We start from the raw sequence: 24,459 nt of genomic DNA on the forward strand, positions 1-24,459 counted from the left end.
TAGAACTGATCTGAGAAGAATAGCTTTTCCTGGAACTTTTAGTTCACTTTTCCGCCACTTTAATGCTGGTAGCAAGATATTTGAAGAATCTTCCATCTCTCCATTTTTTAAGGTGCCAATTGTTCGCTCAACAACACACGCTAAATAAAAAACTGACAACTGCAAGTTGTTTGTATATTTTAGCAAGACAATGAAAGCTTTCTCTTTTTCTGGGTGCTTCTGCAAGCCAGCCCCCTCCCCAATAAAGTCCTGATTATCTCTGCTTCAAACCAACCTTGCAGGATGCCAGAACATCAACATATTGGGAGCTGGAAGGAAATGAACTGCAGACACACAATGCACGACAAAAGTGTTTGGATGTACAAACACAAAAATTCAGCCACACACATTCTGAAATGTTAAAACTGGTAGATTGTGTGTTTTTAAGCTTCTCCATCTGGAAACAAACCTTCAAAGGTTTGGTTTATATTTTTAGAACCCTGATATCCTGCTTTAGGATGAGCTCTGTACAATCATAGGACCAGCGAAGATCAAGCCCTGTGCCATGCGGTCAGCCCATAGATTGAGCTCTTTTATGTGTGAGGGACATCTGAGGGGTGATCCCTCTCGCCTTTGTCACCATGCATGGCGACCTGACTGACAGCAGCATGCCAAAACATATGAGGAGTTTCCGGGAAAAACTCTAAATAGAAAACTGCTTGTGTGGCCAGAAGCATTCGATGTCTCTTTTTAACAGAAACACGCTGACAAACGATGAAGAAAAGAGGGAAACTGCCTGAAATAGGATGTTTTACTTATGAAATGAGAATCATCACTAGCCTTAATAAACGCAGAAAAAATGGAAAGAGGTACGTTCTAAATCAAAAATGCCTGGCCTTCGGTTTTGTACATTTAGAAGTTTATTTTTTTCTTACAAAAATGTTTCCTATGTGTTTATACATAGAAAAACTGAAATTTTTAAACTCTCCGATGCTTTTCCTCCTTTTTCTAAGTCGCAAACTTTACTGTTTTGCAAAAGAAACACCTATTAAAAAGCAGAGCAGAAGGAAGGCTGAGGCTCTCTTCGTCCCAATTCCCCTAAACCTCTAACTGCTGGCCACAGAATACAAGTGTTGTGGTGCAATCTTCTCACAAAGCAGTGGCCCTGAGAATAACATCACAGAGGCCACAGATATTTATGGAATGAACCGCAGGCTGTACACAGAAGTCAGCAGACACCACAACACAGATGCTGTATACAGCCTCATGTTCAGTGCAGAGAAACAAGCAGCTGAAACGTGGAGATGTGGTCAAAAGCTCAGTGATGATGGATGGATGGAATTAGGAGGGACAGAAGGAGAGATAAGGATACAGAACAGACATTTAGACAGGAGGTACTTAATGACTTCATCCATCTTTTAAAGTGCCTCGCTCTTCAATAGAGATATTAAGACATTTATGGTAATGCTCCATGCAGTTTCATTCACTTATACCCGCCGGAATGATGTGCAGCAGAGCCGCTTATGAAGAACAGAGTTTACAATGAGGCCTTTAGCCTTTAACCATACATTTAGGTTTAGGAGGGTTGTAGTTTAAATGTTTACGTTCTACAAAAAGTGGGGCGGTGTTCTGTCAGATTAGCATACACCGTCAGACCAGCTTACGTATAGTCAATATGCATGTGCATGACATCAGATTTGCATTAATCCCTTTAGCTTTGTATGAAAAATATACTTTTAACTACCTCAACAGATGGGTATCCCTTTAGTTATGTATAAAAAAACAAATTAAGGTCAGAACGCCATATGCAGTAATTCATTTTTTTTTTTGTATCAGACTAAAGGGATACACGCCCGTTGAAGTAGTTTAAGCTTATTTATCCTGCAAAACTAAAGGGATAAACTAAAGGGAGAAAGGGGTATTGACTATGGGTTTGCTCATCTGATGGAACAGCGGATCTATTTTTGTTTTCTTCTCAGCTTAATGACTGTTGCTGTTTCAGGACATGCTGAATCTCTCATTGTGCTTTAAGTGTCTTCTGCTAACCTCAACGATTCCTGCTGCTGTGTTATTTAAACGACCACAAACGGCTAATTATTCTATGTGTGAGGCTCTATCCTGACTGATATACAGCAGCTCATGAAAGGATGATAAATGTACCGTAAACTCCTGAATTCATAATCCTGATGGGGAAGAATTCACTTCCTGTGAACATTCCGGCTCACTGTCCCATCGACCATCTAAACCGACCCTTCCGGAAAGCCCACTCCCAGTCTCATATGTCGGCTGTCCTGTCAGACTCCAAACATAAATTAAAGGCAAACTTTAATAATAATGATTTACTTCTATTCATTTCTTAAACAATTCCATGTTACATTAATCCTGAGTGTCAAAGCGATGTGAAATATGTCCTTTGAGTTTACCAGCACCAGGTGTTTCATTTGCTCGAATGACAAAAAGCAAAGTTTGTTCTGGGTGACCCCCCCAGTACAAGGGTGTTTTATCTTTTTCTTTTTTCAAAAGAAAAAGAAAATGGAATGAAGATTTTATTTTATTTTTAATAAAAAGGAGGAGTTTCAAAAAGAAAAGGTGATAAACAGCTTTTTACTTTGATTTTCTTTTTAAAGGATGTGTGTAGGAGTTAAATACAAGAAGTTACTCAAACTTGATGATTAGGAACTCATTTTCTAATCTACAGTAAGTGCTGGTGAAGATCTCAGTCATCCAGGTCATAGTCATTCCATAAAAAAGTAAAAAACCACTAGACTTTCCAAGTTGGAAGACATTTCGCTTCCCTTCCAGGAAGCTTTTTCAATTCAAAATGTCAAAATTAGCATCGAGTTTTATATTCTTGTTTTGGTTTGGTTTAGAAAACATGCAAATTGAACCAGAAGAACGAGTCCGCCCCAATGTTTTTTTTTTACTTTTTTGGAATTTTTAATGTTAAGAGTTTAAAATCATGCAGTAATAACTGAAAATTGGTAAAAATTAAGACAAATTGAAAATTAAGTAAATTTAGCTAAATTCATTCCTGCTGTATTCTTAGTAACACCAGAAATTCTGTCCTGATAAAAGATAAATTCACACCAGAGATGGAGTTTAAAGTATTCATTTTTTTTTATGAAATTAAAATCAAAACAAAGAATTAAGACAAACATCACCCTTATTCAAATAGTTGAATATCTGCCCTCTGAATTTTTGTTTTTAAAGGGAAAACATTAGATTTTTGAATGTAAGAGCAGAACAGTATAAAACCTAAGCAGCGCAGCTTTAGCTATTCGTTAATTGTTTGTTTGCAGTTGAACAAACTAAAGATCAAAGTTCCTATAAATTCTTCAGTGGGATCATTTTGGGAACTATTTTTATTTAAGAAAAACCCATTATTATTATTAAATATTATTAAACATAACATATATTATATTATTAGAATAATTACATTTCTATTTTGTTTTTATATTCTAAACTCTCTACCTCGCTCTTTACCACAAAAGTTTGCATGATTTTTCTTTCCTATTGTTTGATTTGAAACTTTATCCAAAAGCACAAAAATAACCAAAAGGTCAGAAGTGATGATATATCAAACTTAGTTTAAGTATCACTATCAGCTATATTGGACCCAAATTCACTTCTTAATTTTAATTTAATTGAACTTTATTGACCTCACATTGGAGAAATTTACCCCTGCATTTAACCCATCCCTTTGGGGAGCAGTGGGCTGCCACCGTGGGGCGCCTGCTGAGCAGTGTGGGGTTAAGGGTCTTGCTCAGAGACCCAGAGTGGCAGTCTGTGGGAGTGGGGCTCTTTAAGCACAATGCCCTAACCACTAGGCTGCCACTCCCACTTCTTATAGAATCCATACTAAAATAAGCCTTATTAACACCTCTAGAGCAGACATCATGGATAACTATAATAAAGACCTGACTCTTAAACAATATAACGTACGTTTGTAGTGATATAAGACATGGTAACAAAAAAAAAAAACATAGAACAAGTTCTATAATTTATAATTTATCCTATTTATTTTTAAGTCATAAAAAAAAAAAAAATATTAAGAATTATCATGTTTGGATGACATAATATATACATCTTATTTTCTCAATCCAGGCAGTAGCCACTGAAAATGAACTAAAATAATAAAATCAATTTTACAAGATAACTAGCACTAAAAACCATGTAAAGGAGGACAGAGGAGAATCGCATTAACCAGAAACGCTCTGTGGTGCAGAGTAGAAATTAACATGTAGAAATGACACTGAGACAAGCTGAACACCTCTGAGAACAAGACAGCTCTATAAAGACATATTTTAGTTTTTTTTCCCCGAACAGCTGCATGTTAATATGCAGCTGCATCTGAGCTCAAAGAACATTTTAAAGTAACTGCATCTGGAGCTGTATGGTTGGAGAAATCACAGCATGAAAGCCCCCGCCGCATTCCAGCTCCCATTCCAGAGTTTACTATACATCATCATAAAAACAAAAATCATTACAAAACAGACGCTTACACGACAAAACAGGAACCCGATCATTTAAAAAGGAGCAGTTTTTATCCTCAAAACATGCCTTTAGCTGACAGTGCGCCCACTTAGGGCAGTAATTATACAAAAATTGTAAAGAAATATATAGACGCTTTGCACTGAAGAATAAAAAAAAGTTCCATCTGTCAATTTGCTGTTTCACATGGTTTAATTTAATAACAAATCTTCTTTAAGGAACCTTCGGCTATCCAATTATAAATCGATTAATCAAAAAAATAATCGATAGTCTCAGGATTCTCCTCTATTAACCTAATTATGGCCTTTAATGCTGACTGATGGAAAATAATAATGATTATAAACAGTCTGGTTCTACAGTTTTATAGTAAAGTCTAATAAACTCCATACAAATACCTAATTTTTCATCATTGGAGATTTCAATGAGGCATTTAAATGATCCGTCCCTTTTCTCCATGGTAACCCAATATGCCAACCTTTGCTAGATATTACATTAAAAAAATACTTTTTTTCACAAAGTATCTAATTAATTTACTTTTCTATTATTTTAAATACATGGTTAAGTTTGAATGAGCAATAAATCAGCCAATGGTATTAAACTTCAAACTGAAGCAGAGGTACACCATAGAAAAACTCTGGTTGATTAATTTAATCTCATTAATGTTGTTTTAATCTGCCTCACCAACTGTTAGGGGCCATTTATTGATATATCAATTATTATCAACATTTCCTGTGAATTAAGTTTATCATCTGCGCTGCTGAGCAGCGCGGGGAGTTTCTAAAACAATGTAGAGAAGAGTGATTCCTGGGTATCTCTGTGTGTGGCCCAAACAGCTCGTCTCCGCTGCAGCGGGGAAGCAAAGCCCAAGTACTTTACACCAGTGTAAACAAACGGGGAAATGGGGCACTTGGCAGCCGACTAAAGTGAGTGATGAGGCAAGTGTGCACTGAAGCATCTAATGAATCATTTGCTGGGAATGTTGGGTTTTATGAGCAAAAGAAAGATGAGGGGGAGATCTGAAAAAAAAAATAAGGGAAGCTAAGAACATTGTAAAAGAATGGCATTAGTACAAATAAGACAGAAAGTCAGAGACATTTAGCCAGAGAGTATTTTTACCCAGATGTCAGAACAGGAATAGAATATGCAAAAGGTAATCTGTTAGAATCGCAGCAACACAGAAACCTAAGAACCACTCCATTCATTTATGGGGAGCTCCGTGAACGTTAAAGATTCAGAGCTGAAGATTTACCTGATTTAAAGAACTAAATATGTTTACATACCAACATTTATGTTTATAAGAAATCAAAATGTCTTAAAAGGGTATTTTTAACCTATGTAGATTTCATTTGGGGCTGAAAAAATAAGATTAATTGATTATTGAAATAATCGTTAATTAATTTAGCAATCAATTCATCTTTTCAATTCAATTCAATTTGGTTTATTTCTATAGCGCCAATTCACAACATGTCATCTCAAGGCCCTTTACAGTTTACCAGATCATACAATCAAATTTATTTAAAGTTTTCTATCTAAGGAAAACCAGTTGATTGCATCAACGCATTGATTCTTCAGCAATCGCTCACACTAAGCATGCTTGTAGCGACAGTAGAGAGGAAACACTCCCTTTTAACAGGAAGAAACCTCCAGCAGAACGAGACTCAGTGTGAGCGGCCATCTGCTGAGGCCGACTAGCTCCTAACTGGAGTATAGAGACTCTAAAACATGCCTTAAGGTGCCAGAGCAACCTACTTAGAGGAATAATTACATTAAAATTGTAAAAATAACATGCAATTTTTTTGAGTTAAATTTGGCAAAAAGTCTTCTTTAAGGAACCTTTGGCTATCCAGTTATTAATCAATTAATCAGCCCTAACTTCATTACAAGTGTAAGCTTTAAAAATATCTACACTGGAAAAAAACAAAGTCATTTTTTTTTTTAAATAAGTGCATTTGTTCTTGGATTGAGGAGGTAAAAGAGACATTTTACCTATGGAACAAGACAATTTACAGTTACAATAAGAAAACATAATTGCATTGTCTTATTTCAAGTGCATGTTATCTAATTATCTTATTTTAAGAATAAAAATACTCGTTCCATTGGCAAATCTTCTCATTTACCTACTCAAATTAAGGGTAAATACCCTTAATTTGAGATATTTTTACTTATTTCTACATCGTGTTTCCGGTGTAACGGTAAACATATCTACTGTGTGCAGTTAATAACTTATTGTACAGCTAAAATGGATTTCTCAAAACATTTTATTCTTCTTTAATAAACTTTAAGTGGATTTCCAGTATGGTAACATTCTGGGTTTCCCAGCAGAACGCATCAATCCCTACACTCAGCAAAGGAGAGGAAGCTACTGAGAGACAAGGGTGTATTTAATGTAGTGAGAGGAAATTTTATTGGTAACAGGCAGGGTCCTGGCATCGGTCGGCTGTATTTATCTATGGAGCGGGGATCCCCATCACAACCACTTATTAGGACATATATGTGGGTTTAACTAGGCAGCCATTCAACAGCAATAAGGACATGGCTTGCTGACCACAGTGAGCTGGGACTGGGACCAGTTTAACCAACGCTGGAGCAGCAGAGAGGAAAATGGAGACAAGAAGGAAATAACGGATAGATATAAATAAAAGGAGCGATAGGAGAAACTTACAGCAGAAAGTGGGAGCAAGTAGAAATGAGGGATGGAAATGTGAGAAACCCACAGAACAACAGAAGATAGATTCAAAACATTAGAGTTAAAAACAAATAAATAAGAGGAAATAAAACAGAATAACAGAAAAAACCCTGAAATTATAACCTTGGAGGAGTGATTGCAGACATTCTAGAGGATGACCTTTTTTCCTCAATCAGCTGCTGTTTAGACTTTTACTCCACAGCAGGTGGCTTCTGCTGGATACGAGGGAGGGGATGCAAAAAGTATGAAGAAACATCTATGTTTATTGGAAACCTTTGCTAAAACCTTTACTGGAGTACAAAAGAAAAAAACGTCACTAAGAAAACTATTTCAAACGAACGGCAGTTAATGTTATCTACCGGAATCCCAGCCTTAGACAGCACCATATTGTGAATCATTACCCGGAGGACGGACTCATTGTGGAGGCATTTCCAGCTTCCTGCCTAATCTCCAAGCTCCTAACAAAAATTATCCTGCGACTTCAAAGACTGTATGGTGAGCAAACAGACACACAACATCCAGATCCTTCAGGGGATTAATAGTACATAAGTGGGCAACTCTGGTTCCTGAGGGCCGCTATCCTGCAACTTTTTAGGCAAAACACACCTAAATCAAATGGCTCCTCAGTATGTAATCAGTTACTCCAGAGTCCTCCATCATCTATTTACTACTGTAGATCCGGTATGTTGGACCAAGGACACATCTAAACGTTGCAGGATACTGGCTCTGTAGGAGCAGGAACCTCCCACCCCAGTAATAGTCTCATATTGATCCTGTTTTATCCCAGAATCAGATAGAGAGTCTACTGCAGGCTTAGTCTGAGAGCACCCAACATGTTTAATGCTACGTTCAGACCACAAGCAGCAGGAGCAGCAAAAACACATGTGCTGCTTAATTTTTGATGCTTGTACAAGTTTAGTTCTGACGCGCAGCTAAAGCATCTTTGCTGCTCCAGCTGCACGGTGCAAAAGTGGTTCTGATGCGAAGTGGGCGGAGCTCCCCTATCCTTTCTTTGCCTGTAACATTGGCAGCTATATTTGCTGTTATAAGTGGGTAAAAAGAAGTTTTAATATGTTTTTAAGAGAAAAAGTCCACCTGAAAACTTAATCTGTGCAGTTAGTTCATCAAATTACCATCCTGCCTTCAAATATCCTTTTGTTCTTGGAGCCGCTCAGACCACAGTAGGAATCCCATTCAACATCATCCTCTTGCTCGGTCACCACTTGGGGGTTTCCTCTACTGTTCACGGCGGCTGGAAGGCATTTTAACGTATGTAATCCAAACTGCAGGCACCAGGTTAATAAAATTTAACATATTTTGCAGGCAGTTTTCGACATTTTAAGTTAATTAAGGCGTTAATAAACTGTTTCAGAGGAGTGATCATAGCGCTCTGCATCAGCAGTGCTGTGTCTGTCTCCCTGACAGCTCCCAGATCAGCTTCTCTGATTGGTTGATGTGGCCCATCGAGCACCTGCTGCTTCCTAAGCGCGTCAGATGCTCATGAGGCGCTGCTTCAAATGCTCAAAACACGCTGCAGAGCTTTTTGCTGCGCCTTGATGCACGTCAACCATTGACTTTGCATGTAAACCAGCTGCTAATGCTGCCTCCCCTGCTTGCGGTCATTAGGTAGCATGAGTGTCAGATTGAAAACTGGTTTTATGAAGCTGGAAGGATTATATCTCAAAGAAATGCATAAGGCTGGTTTGTCCGGACACATAGACACATCTCTGGTCTATTTTGGTCAAATCGATGCAGCAAATTGAATGTCATGAATCTGAACAGAGGCACGTTGAGGAAGTAAAACTCCTCCATTTTCAGAGAAAAAACAAAATGGCAAAATAAAGCAGCCAGGGTTTCCCCATGGATTGAATTCATTTAGGAAGCACCTTTTCATTTTCTGATCCCAACCAAATGAGGGAGATTTTTCAATTTGTAGGACGCCGGTAAAAATAGTAAAAAATACGGCAGAGTCCGGCATACATCTGGACATTTGGTTACCGGTTAGTAAAGGGAGCCTCTATGGAGCGAGTGTTAAATACAGTAGCAACCATAATGGCCCTTCCCTGTCAAACGCCAACCAAATGACAGCCCACTTCCAGCCACTGGAGTGACCCCCTTCTTGCATTTTTTTTTTACCCTGACTCCACCTTTTCACTGAAATACAGGGTCTGACCAGGAGATGATGCTTCTCTCTAGATTTTAATGTCCATAAATCAAGACAGAAATAATATTTTTTGTACAAAGATTGGTCTTTACAAAAGGAATTTTACGGGATCAGCCAAGGACCCTTGAAGAAAAGTTGTGGCAGAAGGTTCACAAGCAAGTTTGGTTGTAGCCGGTGTCTCGGAAGCGCCTTGCTAACCAGTTAGCAACTTAGTGCTAGTAGGTTCCCAATGGGAAATTCCATTGGGACCAAGTAGCACTAAATTGGTGACTTAGAAACGACACTGTCAAGGAACGCTATGGACAGCGGAAACATGCAAGAGGAGGATAGTTTAGTGTCGGAGGTTGTGAAAGAGTTTCCTCCATCATACATTTTTCATTTAGAGGAGGAAAGCGGGGATGAAGATGTTGTGGAAGAGGACGCCAGGGCGGCAGAAGCTTGGTTTGGTGTAGAAGGCTTACAGCCGTACATGTTTGAGCCCTTGCCTCGCAACGCTGCCAGTTCTGTTAGCTCTACGCCTGCTGAAGACACAGACGTTCATCCCCGTGAACACTGGGACGCAACTCAATGGGAAAGGAAATGATTCTGATTTCTTATTTCAACCGTTGCGTATATTAGCTGCGACATATGAATCAAGATGCTATGACCGAAAAAATTTGATTGACAGATGACCATTGATATATCATTGGCCAAATTTAGGTGTTCAGACTGACCTATAAATAACTGGCCTGCATTAGATAATGAAAAACACAGATTTTAAGACAGGATTCTTTTGAACGATTTGACATTTAAATCATCGACTTCCCTATAACTTTCAGGCTCATTTAAACCAAGCAATACCCTCAGATGCCAATCTATGCTGTAGGTCTCTAACAGTGGGCTTTGGCGATTTCTCTACCTGCTTATGGTGGAAAATTAATTAATGGCCATTGGCTAAAAAAAACTGGCCACCCTAGAGAAACATAAAGATACTGATTAATAATGAGATGTTCATGGAAAGGAAAAGAAAGAAAATACCGTAAAAGAGAAGCAATCCCTTACCATGGTGCAAACAATGTGATTACTTTCCAACATTCACTGCTAAACTCAACAACGTTATAAATGTGGGGGAAAATAATCCAGCAGATTTCTGTGCATCATTGGAAATAAAAATAATGTGGAAATCAGGCGAGATAAGTCAGAAGACAAATGCGGAAAAAAAGCTAATATTCATAGAGAGGAAAACCCGAATAAATCAAAGTCCAGATTATCTCTAGAGAAAGTGTTTGCTGGAAACTATGGTGAAAAAAATAGTTGAGGATAAAATGTTTTACAACAAAAAGAGTCAATATTGTTTCCAGAGGGTGCCTAGATACACTGCAGCCAGCATTTTGACTAGACTTCTTTGACGCTGCTGACCCTGCAGCCTTTGCAGCCGTTACCATAGAAACACAATGATGTGAGCAAATCAAAACAAAAACAACAACTATATTTTGTGGCGGTGGGGTTTGCTCCCAGTCTCTCTGTGGGAGGCTGGGAGCAGCTGAGTTTGGGACGACTCTAAGGCTGTGTCATGTAGGTGTGGGGATGCCGGGAAACTAACTGGGTAATTTTAGACACATTTAGAAACATGACAGACACGTGGAAGCAAGCAGTCACTAAAACTGCTCATAGTCTGAACTGCGTAAGCAGACGTTTACAAACAAAAACAATGGATTTTACTTTTTGGGAAAGTCTTGTTATTTTTAACTTCACTGCAAACTCCCTCTCACTACTTTAACGAAAGAGGAATCTTTTAAGGGATCAAAATGTCTGACAATTGTTTTTAAACTCATTTATTGGTCATCTGATAAAGTAGAACTGTTTAATACTTAAAGAAAATATGACTGTAATCTATCGACCCAGTGCTTTTAAGGCATCAAGTTTGACGTAAACCAACTTAAAGGAATTCAGTCTTTAAACAAAGACTGAAAATAATCATGCAAAAGTCAATGAAGCATTGTGGGTCGGTAAAGCTCTGAGGGTCTTTACATTTTTGGAGGGGAACAAAGAAGGACCCCTTTTTCATCTTTCTGCTTCATTCTATCTCTATTCTCCCACTCTGCAGAATTTATTAGTTCAATCTCTAACGTTCTGCTCTCTCTGCTTTTTCTCATAGCAGCTTCATCTGGTCTGCTCCTGTTTGGCTGTGACTCCATCCTGAAGAGTGTTGGCTGTGCTGCTGCAATCAACACCTTTGTTTATGGATGTTTGAGCTTGGCTGATTTTTCAGTGTAGTCCTGTTTTTCTGACTCTGATTGGCTGGATGTGCTCTTTTCATCCTCTGACCTGAGTCGGCCTGGGCAGATGGCCGGTTCCTCTGGAGGTTTCTTTATGTTAAAAGGGAGTTTTTCCTCTCCACTGTCGCTACGAGCATGCTTTGGTTGAGTGATTGCCTTCGAGTCAATGAGTCGATGCAATCAACTGGTTTTCCTTGGATAGAAAATTTTGAATAAATCTGACTGGATGATCTGGTGAACTGTAAAGTGCCTTGAGATGACGTGTTGTGAATTGGAGCTATAGTAATAAACTGAAATGAATTGAATTTACACACAAAGGTGAGGCAAAAACTTATCCTGACATATTTTGAAAATGAATAACATGTTGGTGAACATCTATACTTATGATGAAAAGCTTAAAGAGCCCGTTTTTGTTTTGATTTATTTTGAGAATGAGCAGCATAAATATAAAAGATTCAGATTTTCTTCTCTAGATAAAGTTCGAGCAACAGGCTCAGTTTATTTCTATAGCACCGTTTCACAACCGCCGTCATCTCAAAGCACTTCAATTCATTCACATTATCTGCTCAGGTTGGTTCAAAGTTCTCTGTCAGAGGAAAACCAGCTGATTGCTTCCATTCACTGATTTTTCATATTTCATCCTCTTGGATGAGCATGTAGAGACGGTACACATTGCAGTGCAGGGGTCTTCAACACGTCCAGCATGGGACCCTAAGCCTTAACCAGATCCTGACTGCGGTTTGTTTTACAACCTTGAACACAGCTAGCCTTCAGATGCTCAGTGTAGTAATCCAGCCCTCCCAGTTTCCACTCTCTGCATTTCAGCAATTTACCCAATTGGCACCATTTGATTTTATGTATGCTAATGTGGTTAGATTTGTTTTCTTACAACCGTTCCCTCCTATCATTCAAGCTCTGAGTCGGAAACTATATACCCCCATGGTGGGCAGCCAGACTCTTTCCATGGTTTGTATTTTTGGTAGCTAATCAATCTCTGCCTGAACACATTTCTGTAATTTAACTGTTACCCGTAGAGCCATTAACCCTTTACTGGGGACCAATTCAGAGTTAAGAACAAAGTGACTTACTGCTATACCCGCTGTATGTTGAGCTTTCTGAGTTAGCTACCATCTACTGAAAAACACAAATTCAATTCTGTTTATTTATATAGCTCCAATTCACAACACTTCATCTCAATGCTGTTTAGCGATAATCCAATCAGATCATCCAATCAGATTGGTTAAATGTTCATTGCATCCAGTCGTTGACTTTGCAGTTTTCCTCCTCCTTATTGAGCAAGAGGCATCAGCAGACATTCGCTCACATTGTGTGTTCGAGTCCGCAGCAATCCCTCACAGCGAGCAAGCATGCAGCGACAGTGGAGAGTAAAAACTCCTTCATGCAGAAGACTATAAACAATATGTAGTAAGGGCTAAGTTTCTATAGAAAATATAAGATACAGTTCTGATCTGAGAAATTGGGATTTTTTTTACACATCCATCCTCCAGAGCTAAATGGAATGGATAAATTGAACAGAAAACATCATGTAGGGATAAAAATGACTTAGTGATAGACATCGGAGTGGAAAGGAAAGCCAGGTTGAAGATAACAGAAAGGTTTTACCGTTCCTTTATACAGATGCTTACAACAGACTGCAGCAGAAACCGCACTAGGTGCTGTTTTGTCAGGCAATGATAAGAAACTTACGCAAAACTTCTCAGAGGCTTACAAAATTAAAAACACATCAATTTTATGTTGCACAGGGCTGCAAGCACACAGTCAAGGGAGAATTTGTTACAAAGAACATCTAAGCATTGATCAATTTCCTTCACACATTTCTGGCTGAAGGTGGGAGGTGAGGGATTATGTGGAGGTATTTCCTAGACACACATTCAGATTAGAAATACTGTGTGAGTCATGTTTGGGCTTAAGTGTAATTATATAGATTCTATGTTGGATGGTAAAGGGATAATATTTTTAATTCTAGAACGCAGTTTGTACCACATTAATTGTATGTAGGGCTGCAACAACGAATCAATAAAATCGATAAAAATCGACTTTTAAAAGCGTTGACAACGAATTTCATCATTGATTAGTTGTGTCGCGCAATTAATGCGTCATCCGCCGCCGCCGCCGTCATCACATCCACTTGACTGAAACGGGGGAAGAAAAAAAAATACGGCAGAGAGAGTCGGCGCCGCAGGTGCAGTGTTGCCAACTCAGCGACTTTTCAGACCCCTCCAGCGACTATTTTTCAAGAAAGCGACTAGCGACAAATCTGGCAACTTTTTACGGTGTCCCTGGCGGCTTTTGGAGACTCTTACGTGAAAGCATGCATCGTTCCTACTCTGCCGTGGGGCGCCTCCCCCATCCCAACTCCTTTCTCCAGGTCCCGCATGGGTCCCGCTCAGCTCTTCAGTCAGAGCCGCAGGACTGCATGCGCCGGGATGACGGCGCAAATTGATCACAATATTTAAAATAGCCTGCGCTTTGTAAAGTGAAAAAAGTCGTAACATGCAAATTTTGTCAAAACAAATTAACATGGCACGGAAGCACCATGTTTGTTTGGTTTTAAAGTGGGGAAACGTAACGTTAGTTTCTCAGGTAGCTCATCTGATGCTTTCCTTACCTTGTTAGTAGGTTACAGACAGGGATAAGGTTGGCTACTTATTTTACTTTTAATTTCATTTGAATTAGCTTAAGCAGCGTTTATATTTTCTTTATAAATAAATTAACTTGCAAATTATGAGGGCAAGGCTTTTAGAGTTTAAATCTTCTGGCAAAGATAAAGAAAAGAAGATCCTGCAATTTATGGAAGTAAAGCAGAATAAAATCCAGCAAGATCAGTAATATGTCAATTAATTATCTGCCACATTTCCATGTAAATATCTGTCTTTGGAGGATGTGTTTTTTTAGCACCCCTAGTTCTCTCATTTTTATTCCAAATACAATTTATAATTTCAATCACAGGGCTATTTTTATCTCTATGGTTAAGTATTTTCTCAAGTAGCAACTTTAACTGCTATACTTTCCTGTCTTAAAAGGCAGAACTCTTCTAGTCTTAAAAAAACCTCATTTGATGAAATGGGGGGTCCTATTGTTTGAACCCCTTAGGGGCTTTTAAAAACAAAAATGTCTTTTTTTGCACTTTATGAAACAAAGTAGCCTATATTTTGTGGATGTGCAGCTACATTTCTCATGTAAGTTTGCGTAGTTTTAACACAAACATTTATTTTTCACATTGCACCAGTACAGTTAATGAGCAACCTGTACTTGTGTGCTTGTTTGTTCTGTCTAAAATGTTTATTTTGAAATAAAGAGGTTAATATAAAAAATATTTTTTGTCCGATTAATCGATTAATCGAAAAAATAATCGTCCGATTCATCGATTTTTAAAATAATCGTTAGTTGCAGGCCTAATTGTATGAAAACTGCTTTATAAATAAAAATTGACTTGTTTCCACAATGAATGGCGGTGGGGGGGGGACGATATCTGTGAATGTCTTCTAGAAAACTCCAGATCAAGCTGCCTAACTGAACTATTCAAGCTTGATGTTATGTTGGCGACTTTCAGCAAAATCATGTCACAAATCCAGTATCGTCCGGAAGCCCCCTGTCACTAACCTGACGTAGTCCTACTCAATTCTAGTCAGAATATGAGTCTGATACTGCTCCATAGAGCTGTGATTATGGGGCGTGTTTCGAATGAACCAGGAAAAAAAATGCCTCTGCACTCAATTGGATAGACCTACAACCAATAAGAGCAACGGAGTGCGTGACGTATGTTAACCCACGCATAGTTGTTGTCCACAAAAATCAAAGCGTGCAGTTTCACGCCTATAATAAGAAGATGAGACTTGATCGCGTTTCTCTGTTCCTCTTTTAAAATTAATTTGCTGTCGATATCTTCTAGAACAGACCTAATAGCAGAATCTACTCACCTCGACTCTCCGGCGGCAGCCATTGTTGTTGTCACCCAAGCGCGCTTTGGTCACGTGGTTGATTACGTTACTGTTGATCATCTGTCCATCATCGTATAAAGCCCGCCCTGAAAATTTGATTGGATCGCCAGAGGGTGGGCGATCATACTCGCGCTACTATGGAGCAGAGCCAGACCGAACTTCCCGACCTCAAACCTTGTGGGCGGGACTAAGTTCGGAATGGCACCCAGGCTACCCTGTCACACCTTGACCATTTAGACCAGCGTATGCCGGACGTACGAAAAAAAATCTTTCAAAAATGCTGGCAAAAGTTAAGATAAGTTATGGGTACGTTTTGTATAAGTTATGAGCACGCTGAAACACGCTGGCATACTTCGACATACAGCAAGTACTACGAGAAATTTTAATGATGCACAAATTTCCTAGCCTCGTGAGACCATCCTGATCTCGCGAGCTTTCAAGGTTGCACTCGCAGATCAGTCTGGCTACTTTCCGTTAAAGAAAATTTGGAGCCGTTCACCAAACGAACGTCCAATCAGCGTTGGCTTTGAGGCTGGTTGAGGTGTGACGCAACGAGAAGCCCGACAGTTCAGTCTAAAGAACATGGCGGCTTCAGCCGATGAAACTAGCGTTAGCGAGGCTATCGAGCAAGTTTTATCGGAAATTACAGAGTATTTCTTCACTGAAAGAAGAGCAAAACACTGCTCTGGAGGCTTTTCTCAGAGGAAAAGATGTTTTTGCTCTTTTCCTGACTGGTTTGGGCAAGAGTAGCCTGGCTTGTGGTTGTGTTTTCGTCGTTGCTCTGTTAGTAAGTCATATGCTTCGTTGATCTGATTGGTTTATTTGGCCCGTCTATCACCAACATAGGCCAATCAGCTAACCAGTATTTTCGCCCCTTCCCGAAATTACTTCAACGGAAGGTTTCCAGATGGATATGCGGAGCAAATCCATCTGGCGGAGTCAGGTTACACATTTCCCGGCGTATGCCAGCATAAGCTCAAACCTGGGCCATAAGTTACAGGTAAGTTATCTGATCATTGACATATGTTAAGTGCAAGTTAGTCATAAGTCATGGTGTCCAGCTTATCCAAAACCTATCCAAAGTAACTTGTGCATAAGTTATGCATAACTTATGTCCAAGGCATTTAAATGCATTTGACGTTTTACAGACACCTGCTGAACATGTTTATAACTTAAAGCTACTGTATAAAGGCATATTGGCAGCATTTTGGTATAAAGGGGAGTTCACAGGAGAAAACTGTCAGTTCTCCTTCAGACTTCAAACCAACCATAGGGTGACGTGAAGGTGAGTGTAATGGATCTTCCCTGCGTTCACGCCCACTACCAACAAACTTCCTAGCAGACATGACGCTGACTCTGCTGTCACTGCAAACCTCCTTCCTTCCTTCCTTCCTTCCTTCCTTCCTTCCTTCCTTCCTTCCTTCCTTCCTTCCTTCCTTCCTTCCTTCCTTCCTTCCTTCCTTCCTTCCTTCCTTCCTTCCTTCCTTCCTTCCTTCCTTCCTTCCTTCCTTCCTTCCTTCCTTCCTTCCTTCCTTGTTATTTTTGGGGGCGGGTGGTAAACAGCAGCTAGGTTAATACCACAATCAAATAAATCTTTTTACGCAGACCGGGCACCTCCGGGGAGGAGCTTTAACTGATACTTCGTAACGCCCATGAAACTATGCTTGTGCATCATTTCATGGGCATTACGTTGTGTGTTATGCATAAGTTAGGCTGTTGTAGGACATAAGTTCTAGACTCGTTATGAATACACTATGTATACGGCCAAAATAAAAAAGAATACATAGAAAGTTCAGCGTATTCCAGTGTTTTAGAAGATTCTGAGACGTCAGGCATACGCTGGCTAAATTGGAATGGTGTGACAGGCCACTAAGCTGGTTTTATGCGCCAGAAAACAAACAGCGTTTGATCCAAAGGCCTGTAGACCTGTCAGATCTTATTGAATCTTCTAAATTGGACGGGGTCTAGAAAGTTTAAGGCATCCAAACCACCATTGAAGAGGTTCAACTTGATAAAACCAGCAGTTATTTCATTGTGAAATAGAACAAAACAAGAAAAGTAGCAATTTTCATTTTACCAATCTAATAAAGTACATAACTGTAACAGTGCAAAGATCTAAAAAAACATTTTATTCATTTCTTTGCCTTTGAAGGACAATTTCCCAGCGAGTATTCCCACTCTAAGCCAGCCAAACTCCTCCCAATGAATATGGACACCCAGTCCCCACACACAATGTCAAGGAGTGGTTCCCATTTAAAAAGAGAAGGGAGAACATATATGTATAAGATATAAAAGAGGCCCAAACCACAAAAAAGTCAGGGCCCTGGGAATGCTGGACATTCCCTGGGATGCTGCTCAAGAACATGAAAAAAAACGTCCCGCTTTTTTGTGAAGACAGGAAAATGTTTTCAGCTGTATAAATTGACAGCGGCCTTGTAACTGAAGATAAGACGAGAGAAAGAGGGCAGGGTTTCAGAGCTGTCAGAACTTCTGGTGGGTATAGAGTCATATTCCAGCCAAGCAGGCGGCTTCAGCCTCTTTGATGAAGTCTTTGTTACTCCTAATGGTGAACGCACGCTGCATTGTGAACACGTCAGGCCTACGCCTGGATGTTCGAGCTTTATGCGAGTTTGAAACGGCGTTAGTGAAATTGTATCTCCGTACACTCCATTAAAGTGTTTACATATGCCTGCTATTTCAGCCTTCACTTTTCTCCCCATCTCAGCGCTCGTCTCCTCGGGTGGCATAACAGTAAATCTTGGTTTTAGACACTCTGAAGCAACCGCTTTCTGAGCAGCAGACAATAAAAGCATAGCTGCGTTAATGAGTCATTTAATTATAACAGCGGATGTAATTAGCGGTGGACTCTAAACAGAATTGCAGCAAATGGCTATTGGGATCCGACCGTGTTTCTTGCTATAGTGACAGTTGGTTAAAGACTGTAAACACACATTGGTTTGTATGATTACAGACTTTCTTTATGACTTTCTACAGGCGACCTGGGGGAGCATGGGGTGCAGAATTGAGCGCAGATAAAGCCTGATCTCAGGGTTATCCATCATGAGATTTAAAAGTGCTATCATCCAGAATTGGAGGGAAGAACGGGGGGGTAACGTCTGGTTAGGAATGGAAGAAGGAACATAGATAGTGGTTGAAGATAATTCCTGGGTTTCAGTGCTGAGAGGAAAGTGGTGGCTGCTGGCTTCTGTATGCTGAGGTTAAGAGGATGACTCGGCATCCACTCCTTTTCTGCGATGTGAGTTTGTGTACGTGTTTGTCCGCGCTTTGCCTGAACGGTCAGAACGTTTCGACGTGCGTATTGTAATGTGTGTGCGTTCAGACCAGGGTGGAGCGTTGTGCGACGGCGGCAGTGTGTACGCAGATGTGGGCACCGCACCGTTAGGCAGTAAAGGCTGAAATTACATGGATGGGCTCATTGGGTTTAAAGCAGAAAGTCTGAGAAAAAACTCCAGATTATTCTCCATGCCCGCAGATCATTATTTATCATCTGACAAGATAACAGCATGGCCAGTAAGTGGGTAAAAAAAAAGTCTGAGTGGAGCTAAAGCTGAGCATCTGCACTGCAAAAAAATTAAATCTACGTAAGTCATTTTTTCTAAAAGGAACATTAGGAGGAGGAACATTAGACATTTTGCCAATGGAACAAGACAAGTTACATTTAAAATAAAAAAAAAAAAATATTGTATTGTTTTATTTCAAGTGCATATTATATAATTATCTTATTTTAAGACTGAAAATACTCATCCCTTTGCCAAACTATCTCATTCACCTATTTAAATTGAGGGTAAGACACTTAATTTAAGAAATGTTAACTTATTTCTAGATAATTTTTTCAGTGTTTTTTCAGAAATAAAACATTTCATCACAGGCAGAAGCATCAGGTTGAAGTTTTGTCAAACCTGCTTCGACTCTCATAGCCAGACTGGCTCCCAACACAACACAACAACCAACCCCCCCACCCCTGCAGATATCTGTCCACTTTACTTTTTCTTTCTCTCCATCTCCCTTGCATCTGCACAAAGCATTAGGCACCACTTTTATCTCCCTCATTACATGTGTTTGCCAGCTTCATATCTGCCCAGCTTCCCTCTCCTTCTCTCACACACACACTTTGTGGGGCTGTGGTTTTCAGGCAGCTATGACACAATCCAGATTCTTGCTGCCTATAGCAGAAAAAAAAACTGTGTTTTGCACTGAAGTATTTTTCCTCTAAAGTCCAGATTTTCCTTGCCCTGCAGCTTTGATCCACATGGCACAGGGGGATGAGGGGTTGTGTCAACAGTCTTGTGTTTCAGTTGGCGGTTCAGCCAGACCCCCGCAGTTCACTCGTTGCTCTGTCATTGCAGTGGCACAGACACCAGGATGAGGGGCGGTTAAACGTTCCTGCTTTTCCCCCAAAGGACACAGGAGCGTCCAAATGATGGCACATGATAAAAAACACGGAAAATTCTCTCATGTCTTCATGTTTAAAACTATTCAGACATCTTTAATGAATTACCTGTGGAGGCTAAGAACAGCTAGGATGAATCTGTGACTTCAAAGCAGAAAATAATCAAGCTGTACGACCAAACTTTGAATCGAAAGACAAAAAAGAAAAAGATGTTGGAGATTTCGGATGAAATATGTAAAAAATAGGGATGGTGACTTGGTAATAAATCTCTAAACCTTTAAACGTGTTATTGGTGTTTCATCAGAGCAGTAATTATCTGGAGGAACATGAAATCGTAAATTCATTAGGAGGAGCTTTGATGAACAAAGAGTTTGTCTTACTGATAGATATCTTTTCGGAGCACGGTGCGGGTCAGAGGGTTGTCAGCCTGCGGAGCCACGCTGAGGGAACCCAGCTTTAACACCACCGTGTCTTCCTTCTTCTCACTGGAGTCTACGAGCAGAGGAAAGTCAGGGCATACAGAGCAAAGTACTGTGGACTGAAATATGGAGTGAATTTTGTTCCATTATTGTTGCAGGCAAACATGTTTTGTACATGGAAAGTAAAAACAAATGCTTTCTAGAAATAAAAAAAAAATTGAAAAACATCTTAGTCCAAAAAGCTTAGCTGTTCTGATAAAAATTTTCATATTTGCTCGTTTTCAATTTCTCGTTTTTCAAACTTCTTTATTTAATTCTTTTTTTTACAGTTTTCAATTTTCATCTACTTTTGTAAATTAAAAAGAATCCCAGCAAGAAAAGTCATCATTGAATTACCATTGATTAAAACCTAACAACGTTCCTGAACATGGAAAGCAGTTTCACTCAAAGTTAAATAAAAAAATACATGAATAAATAAACCAACTCTGCAATTGATAAATGATTAATAAAATCATTAGTAAAATGTTTTACTTCATGTCACCATGAAGTAAAACTAAACAAACATTTTAAGAGACATTTTTATCTTATTCTAGTTTTTTAAGATGTATTTATTTCCTCTCCAAACCCGAATAAAGCAGCAAATCTTAACTAGAGCGACTAGAGCCGTTTCATCTCTATTGATAGGATAAGGATGCGCTTCTTTTTTCACATCAATAAATGTCTGCAGATCTTAGAAATTCCCTCACTAGTCAGAGAGACTAATAGCGATGAAGAGCTCTGATTATTATAACCAACAGCTGGTAAAGGTGGTGCTGCAAAGTTTCAGAGTTTCAAAGTTTCCATTTATTTTCTTATTTAACAAAGGACCATTATCCCATCCTCACATGTAAAACATTCACCTTTAAACAGGCATTACGGTTACTGTGTGCCAAGGCTGTGAAGAGGCTGAAAAGTGTTATCTATGTTAAGTCTGTATTTCCTGCTATGCTTCATTTTACGTTTTTATAAATCGCAGCTTGGTTAGAGAAAAGACTCAGACTGGTGGGAATATAATTAAATAAAAAGTAAAAATCGTCCAGCTATTAAAACAAATATAGTATCTATTTTTTCAAAAAATTCAAAATACAGTTAGATGTTTTCTATAATAAGTGTAAGTCATATGAAAATATCTGACCTGAAGCTGCATGTTTGTCTTGAGCTCCGTGGCAGAAAACTCTGATCCCACTGGTGTTGATGTAAATTAGAGGTAAACACCTAGAAGTCAAAGTGTGGCTCCGCATGGGCTGACCGGCTGACTTCCCACGCTCCCTGTAGCGCCGTGGGACGGTAGTCTGGAGAGACATCGAATCACGGGTGTAAATAACAAAGAAAAGGTCACAGTTATTAAATTCAATTCAGTTTATTTATAAAGCACCGATTATAAAAGCACAGTTATGTGTTTTAATCACCAATGAAGTCTAATTTGCCCACTATTACGGCAGAACATGTATTGTCCCCCCTTATGATCCAGTGAAGATAGAATAGTTTCTATCAGCAATTCTTAATGTTTATTTATTTAAGCCTACAAAACACATCCATCCATCCATCATCCATCCATCCATCCATCCATCCATCCATCCATCCATCCATCCATCCATCCATCCATCCATCCATCCATCCATCCATCCATCCATCCATCCATCCAACCATCCATCGGGGAAGCGGGGTACAACATGGACAGGTCGCCAGTCCATCGTAGGGCAACACAGAGACAAACAACCATTCACACACACACCTAAGGAGAAACACATCCATTACCTGAAATACTCCTGCTACAGTAGCCAGTAAGGGACAAAATAAAACGACGTCGAAAGGTTGCGCAGTCAGCAGGATCTCCCTCAGATACTGAGGCGAGCCGTCTCCCAGGAGCTCGCCGGCGATCCTCTGGCTTGCAGTGGTCATGCTGCTGCGTGACAGGCGCTCGAGTCGGGTGACGAGTTTGTGTCGGACATTTTTAGTAACGGCTTGAGTGTAGGTGATTGACAGGAAGCCATGCTGCTGATGAGAACCTTCCAGGATTTTAGCTGCCATCTGATATGAGATGGGACAAATCAGTCAGTCTATAGACATGATTACAGAGAGAAGCACAGATCCCAGAGCTGATCAGCATAATTTTGGCTTGAATTCTTGGATGAGCAAATACATTTTTGATCTTAATATGAGACTTTTAGATTAGTTTATAGTTACTTTAAAGGCATTAAGTAAGAAACCATAACTTAAAAAATAGGCAGGACCTCATCCAACAACTCAAGCTTAATTGATGAGGAACTCCAAAAGGAAAGCAAAGCTGAAGCCACTGATGAGGAAGGCTTAGAGAACAGGTTTAATGCAAGAAGCAGGAAATCACTCCACACTAAAAACATCTGATTGTATTGGGTTCTTTAAAATCCACACTTTTGAACATATTTTAAAGCAGCTATGAGGTAAAATGGTATAATAGCTTTTTTTTTTTTTTTTAAGTAATTTGGAAATATTTCCTCATTAAAAATCTGGTGGATTGATTTAAGACATTAAAGTCTGCGAAACATCCAGGAACAGTGGACTTTATTGTCATTTATTCTACCAATTTGTTGCCTCTTTCCTCTCTAGCATTTTAGATATTTTCTGACATATCGAGCTGTCCAACTCCTCCCCGGGACTGAAATAAAATTAAAAAAAAATCAAAGTTTGAAAAACTTAGATCTGAAAAACCTAATTATGAAATCTAAAATTTGAAGACAATGAAAAAAACTGAACCTGAGAAAAATGCAAAGATATCTTCAAAACCTTTTTTGATAAGAACTTTTTCAAAGTGATATTTCTGAATGTTTTAATTGCAATTTAAAAACATGGTCTTTGCTTGCAATAATAATGGACCATATATATACATATATATATATATATATATATATATATATATACACTCACTGGCCCCTTTATTAGGTACCCCATGCTATTAACGGGTTGGACCCCCTTTTGCCTTTAGAACTGCCTCAATTCTTCATGGCATAGATTCAACAAGGTGCTGGAAGCATTCCTCAGGGAGTTTGGTTCATATTGACATGATGGCATCACACAGTTGCCGCAGATTTGTCGGCTGCACATCCATGATGCGAATCTCCCGTTCCACCACATCCCAAAGATGCTCTATTGGATTGAGATCTGGTGACTGTGGAGGCCATTTGAGTACAGTGAACTCATTGTCATGTTCAAGAAACCAGTCTGAGATGATTCCAGCTTTATGACATGGCGCATTATCCTGCTGAAAGTAGCCATCAGAAGTTGGGTACATTGTGGTCATAAAGGGATGGACATGGTCAGCAACAATACTCAGGTAGGCTGTGGCGTTGCAACGATGCTCAATTGGTACCAAGGGGCCCAAAGAGTGCCAAGAAAATATTCCACACGCCATGACACCACCACCACCAGCCTGAACCGTTGATACAAGGCAGGATGGATCCATGCTTTCATGTTGTAGACGCCAAATTCTGACCCTACCATCCGAATGTTGCAGCAGAAATCGAGACTCATCAGACCAGGCAACGTTTTTCCAATCTTCTATTGTCCAATTTCGATGAGCTTGTGCAAATTGTAGCCTCAGTTTCCTGTTCTTAGCTGAAAGGAGTGGCACCCGGTGTGGTCTTCTGCTGCTGTAGCCCATCTGCCTCAAAGTTCGACGTACTGTGCGTTCAGAGATGCTCTTCTGCCCACCTTGGTTGTAACGGGTGGTTATTTGAGTCACTGTTGCCCTTCTATCAGCTCGAACCAGTCTGGCCATTCTCCTCTGACCTCTGGCATCAACAAGGCATTTCCGCCCACAGAACTTCCGCTCACTGGATGTTTTTTCTTTTTCGGACCATTCTCTGTAAACCCTAGCGATGGTTGTGCGTGAAAATCCCAGTAGATCAGCAGTTTCTAAAATACTCAGACCAGCCCTTCTGGCACCAACAATCATGCCACGTTCAAAGTCACTCAAATCACCTTTCTTCCCCATACTGATGCTCGGTTTGAACTGCAGGAGATTGTCTTGACCATGTCTACATGCCTAAATGCACTGAGTTGCCGCCATGT

The 24,459-nt window shown here is 39.6% G+C and overlaps 1 protein-coding gene across 5 annotated transcripts in view; it reads right to left on the minus strand.

The window, feature by feature from the left end:
* LOC119787790 (vacuolar protein sorting-associated protein 13B-like) overlaps positions 1–24,459 on the minus strand; it is a 474,173-nt gene that overhangs the window by 202,019 nt on the left and 247,695 nt on the right. For all 5 annotated transcript variants that reach the window (XM_038291827.1, XM_038291828.1, XM_038291826.1 and 2 more), the window contains 3 exons: positions 22,168–22,440; positions 21,545–21,701; positions 20,332–20,443 (listed from right to left, as the gene is read on the minus strand). In XM_038291827.1, the coding sequence (XP_038147755.1) occupies positions 20,332–20,443; positions 21,545–21,701; positions 22,168–22,440 (542 nt within the window). The remainder of the gene's footprint in view (positions 1–20,331; positions 20,444–21,544; positions 21,702–22,167; positions 22,441–24,459) is intronic.

This window comes from Cyprinodon tularosa, unplaced genomic scaffold, assembly GCF_016077235.1.
Source record: "Cyprinodon tularosa strain WSP-4 unplaced genomic scaffold, ASM1607723v1 ctg301, whole genome shotgun sequence".
NCBI classification, from domain to species: Eukaryota; Metazoa; Chordata; class Actinopteri; order Cyprinodontiformes; family Cyprinodontidae; genus Cyprinodon; species Cyprinodon tularosa.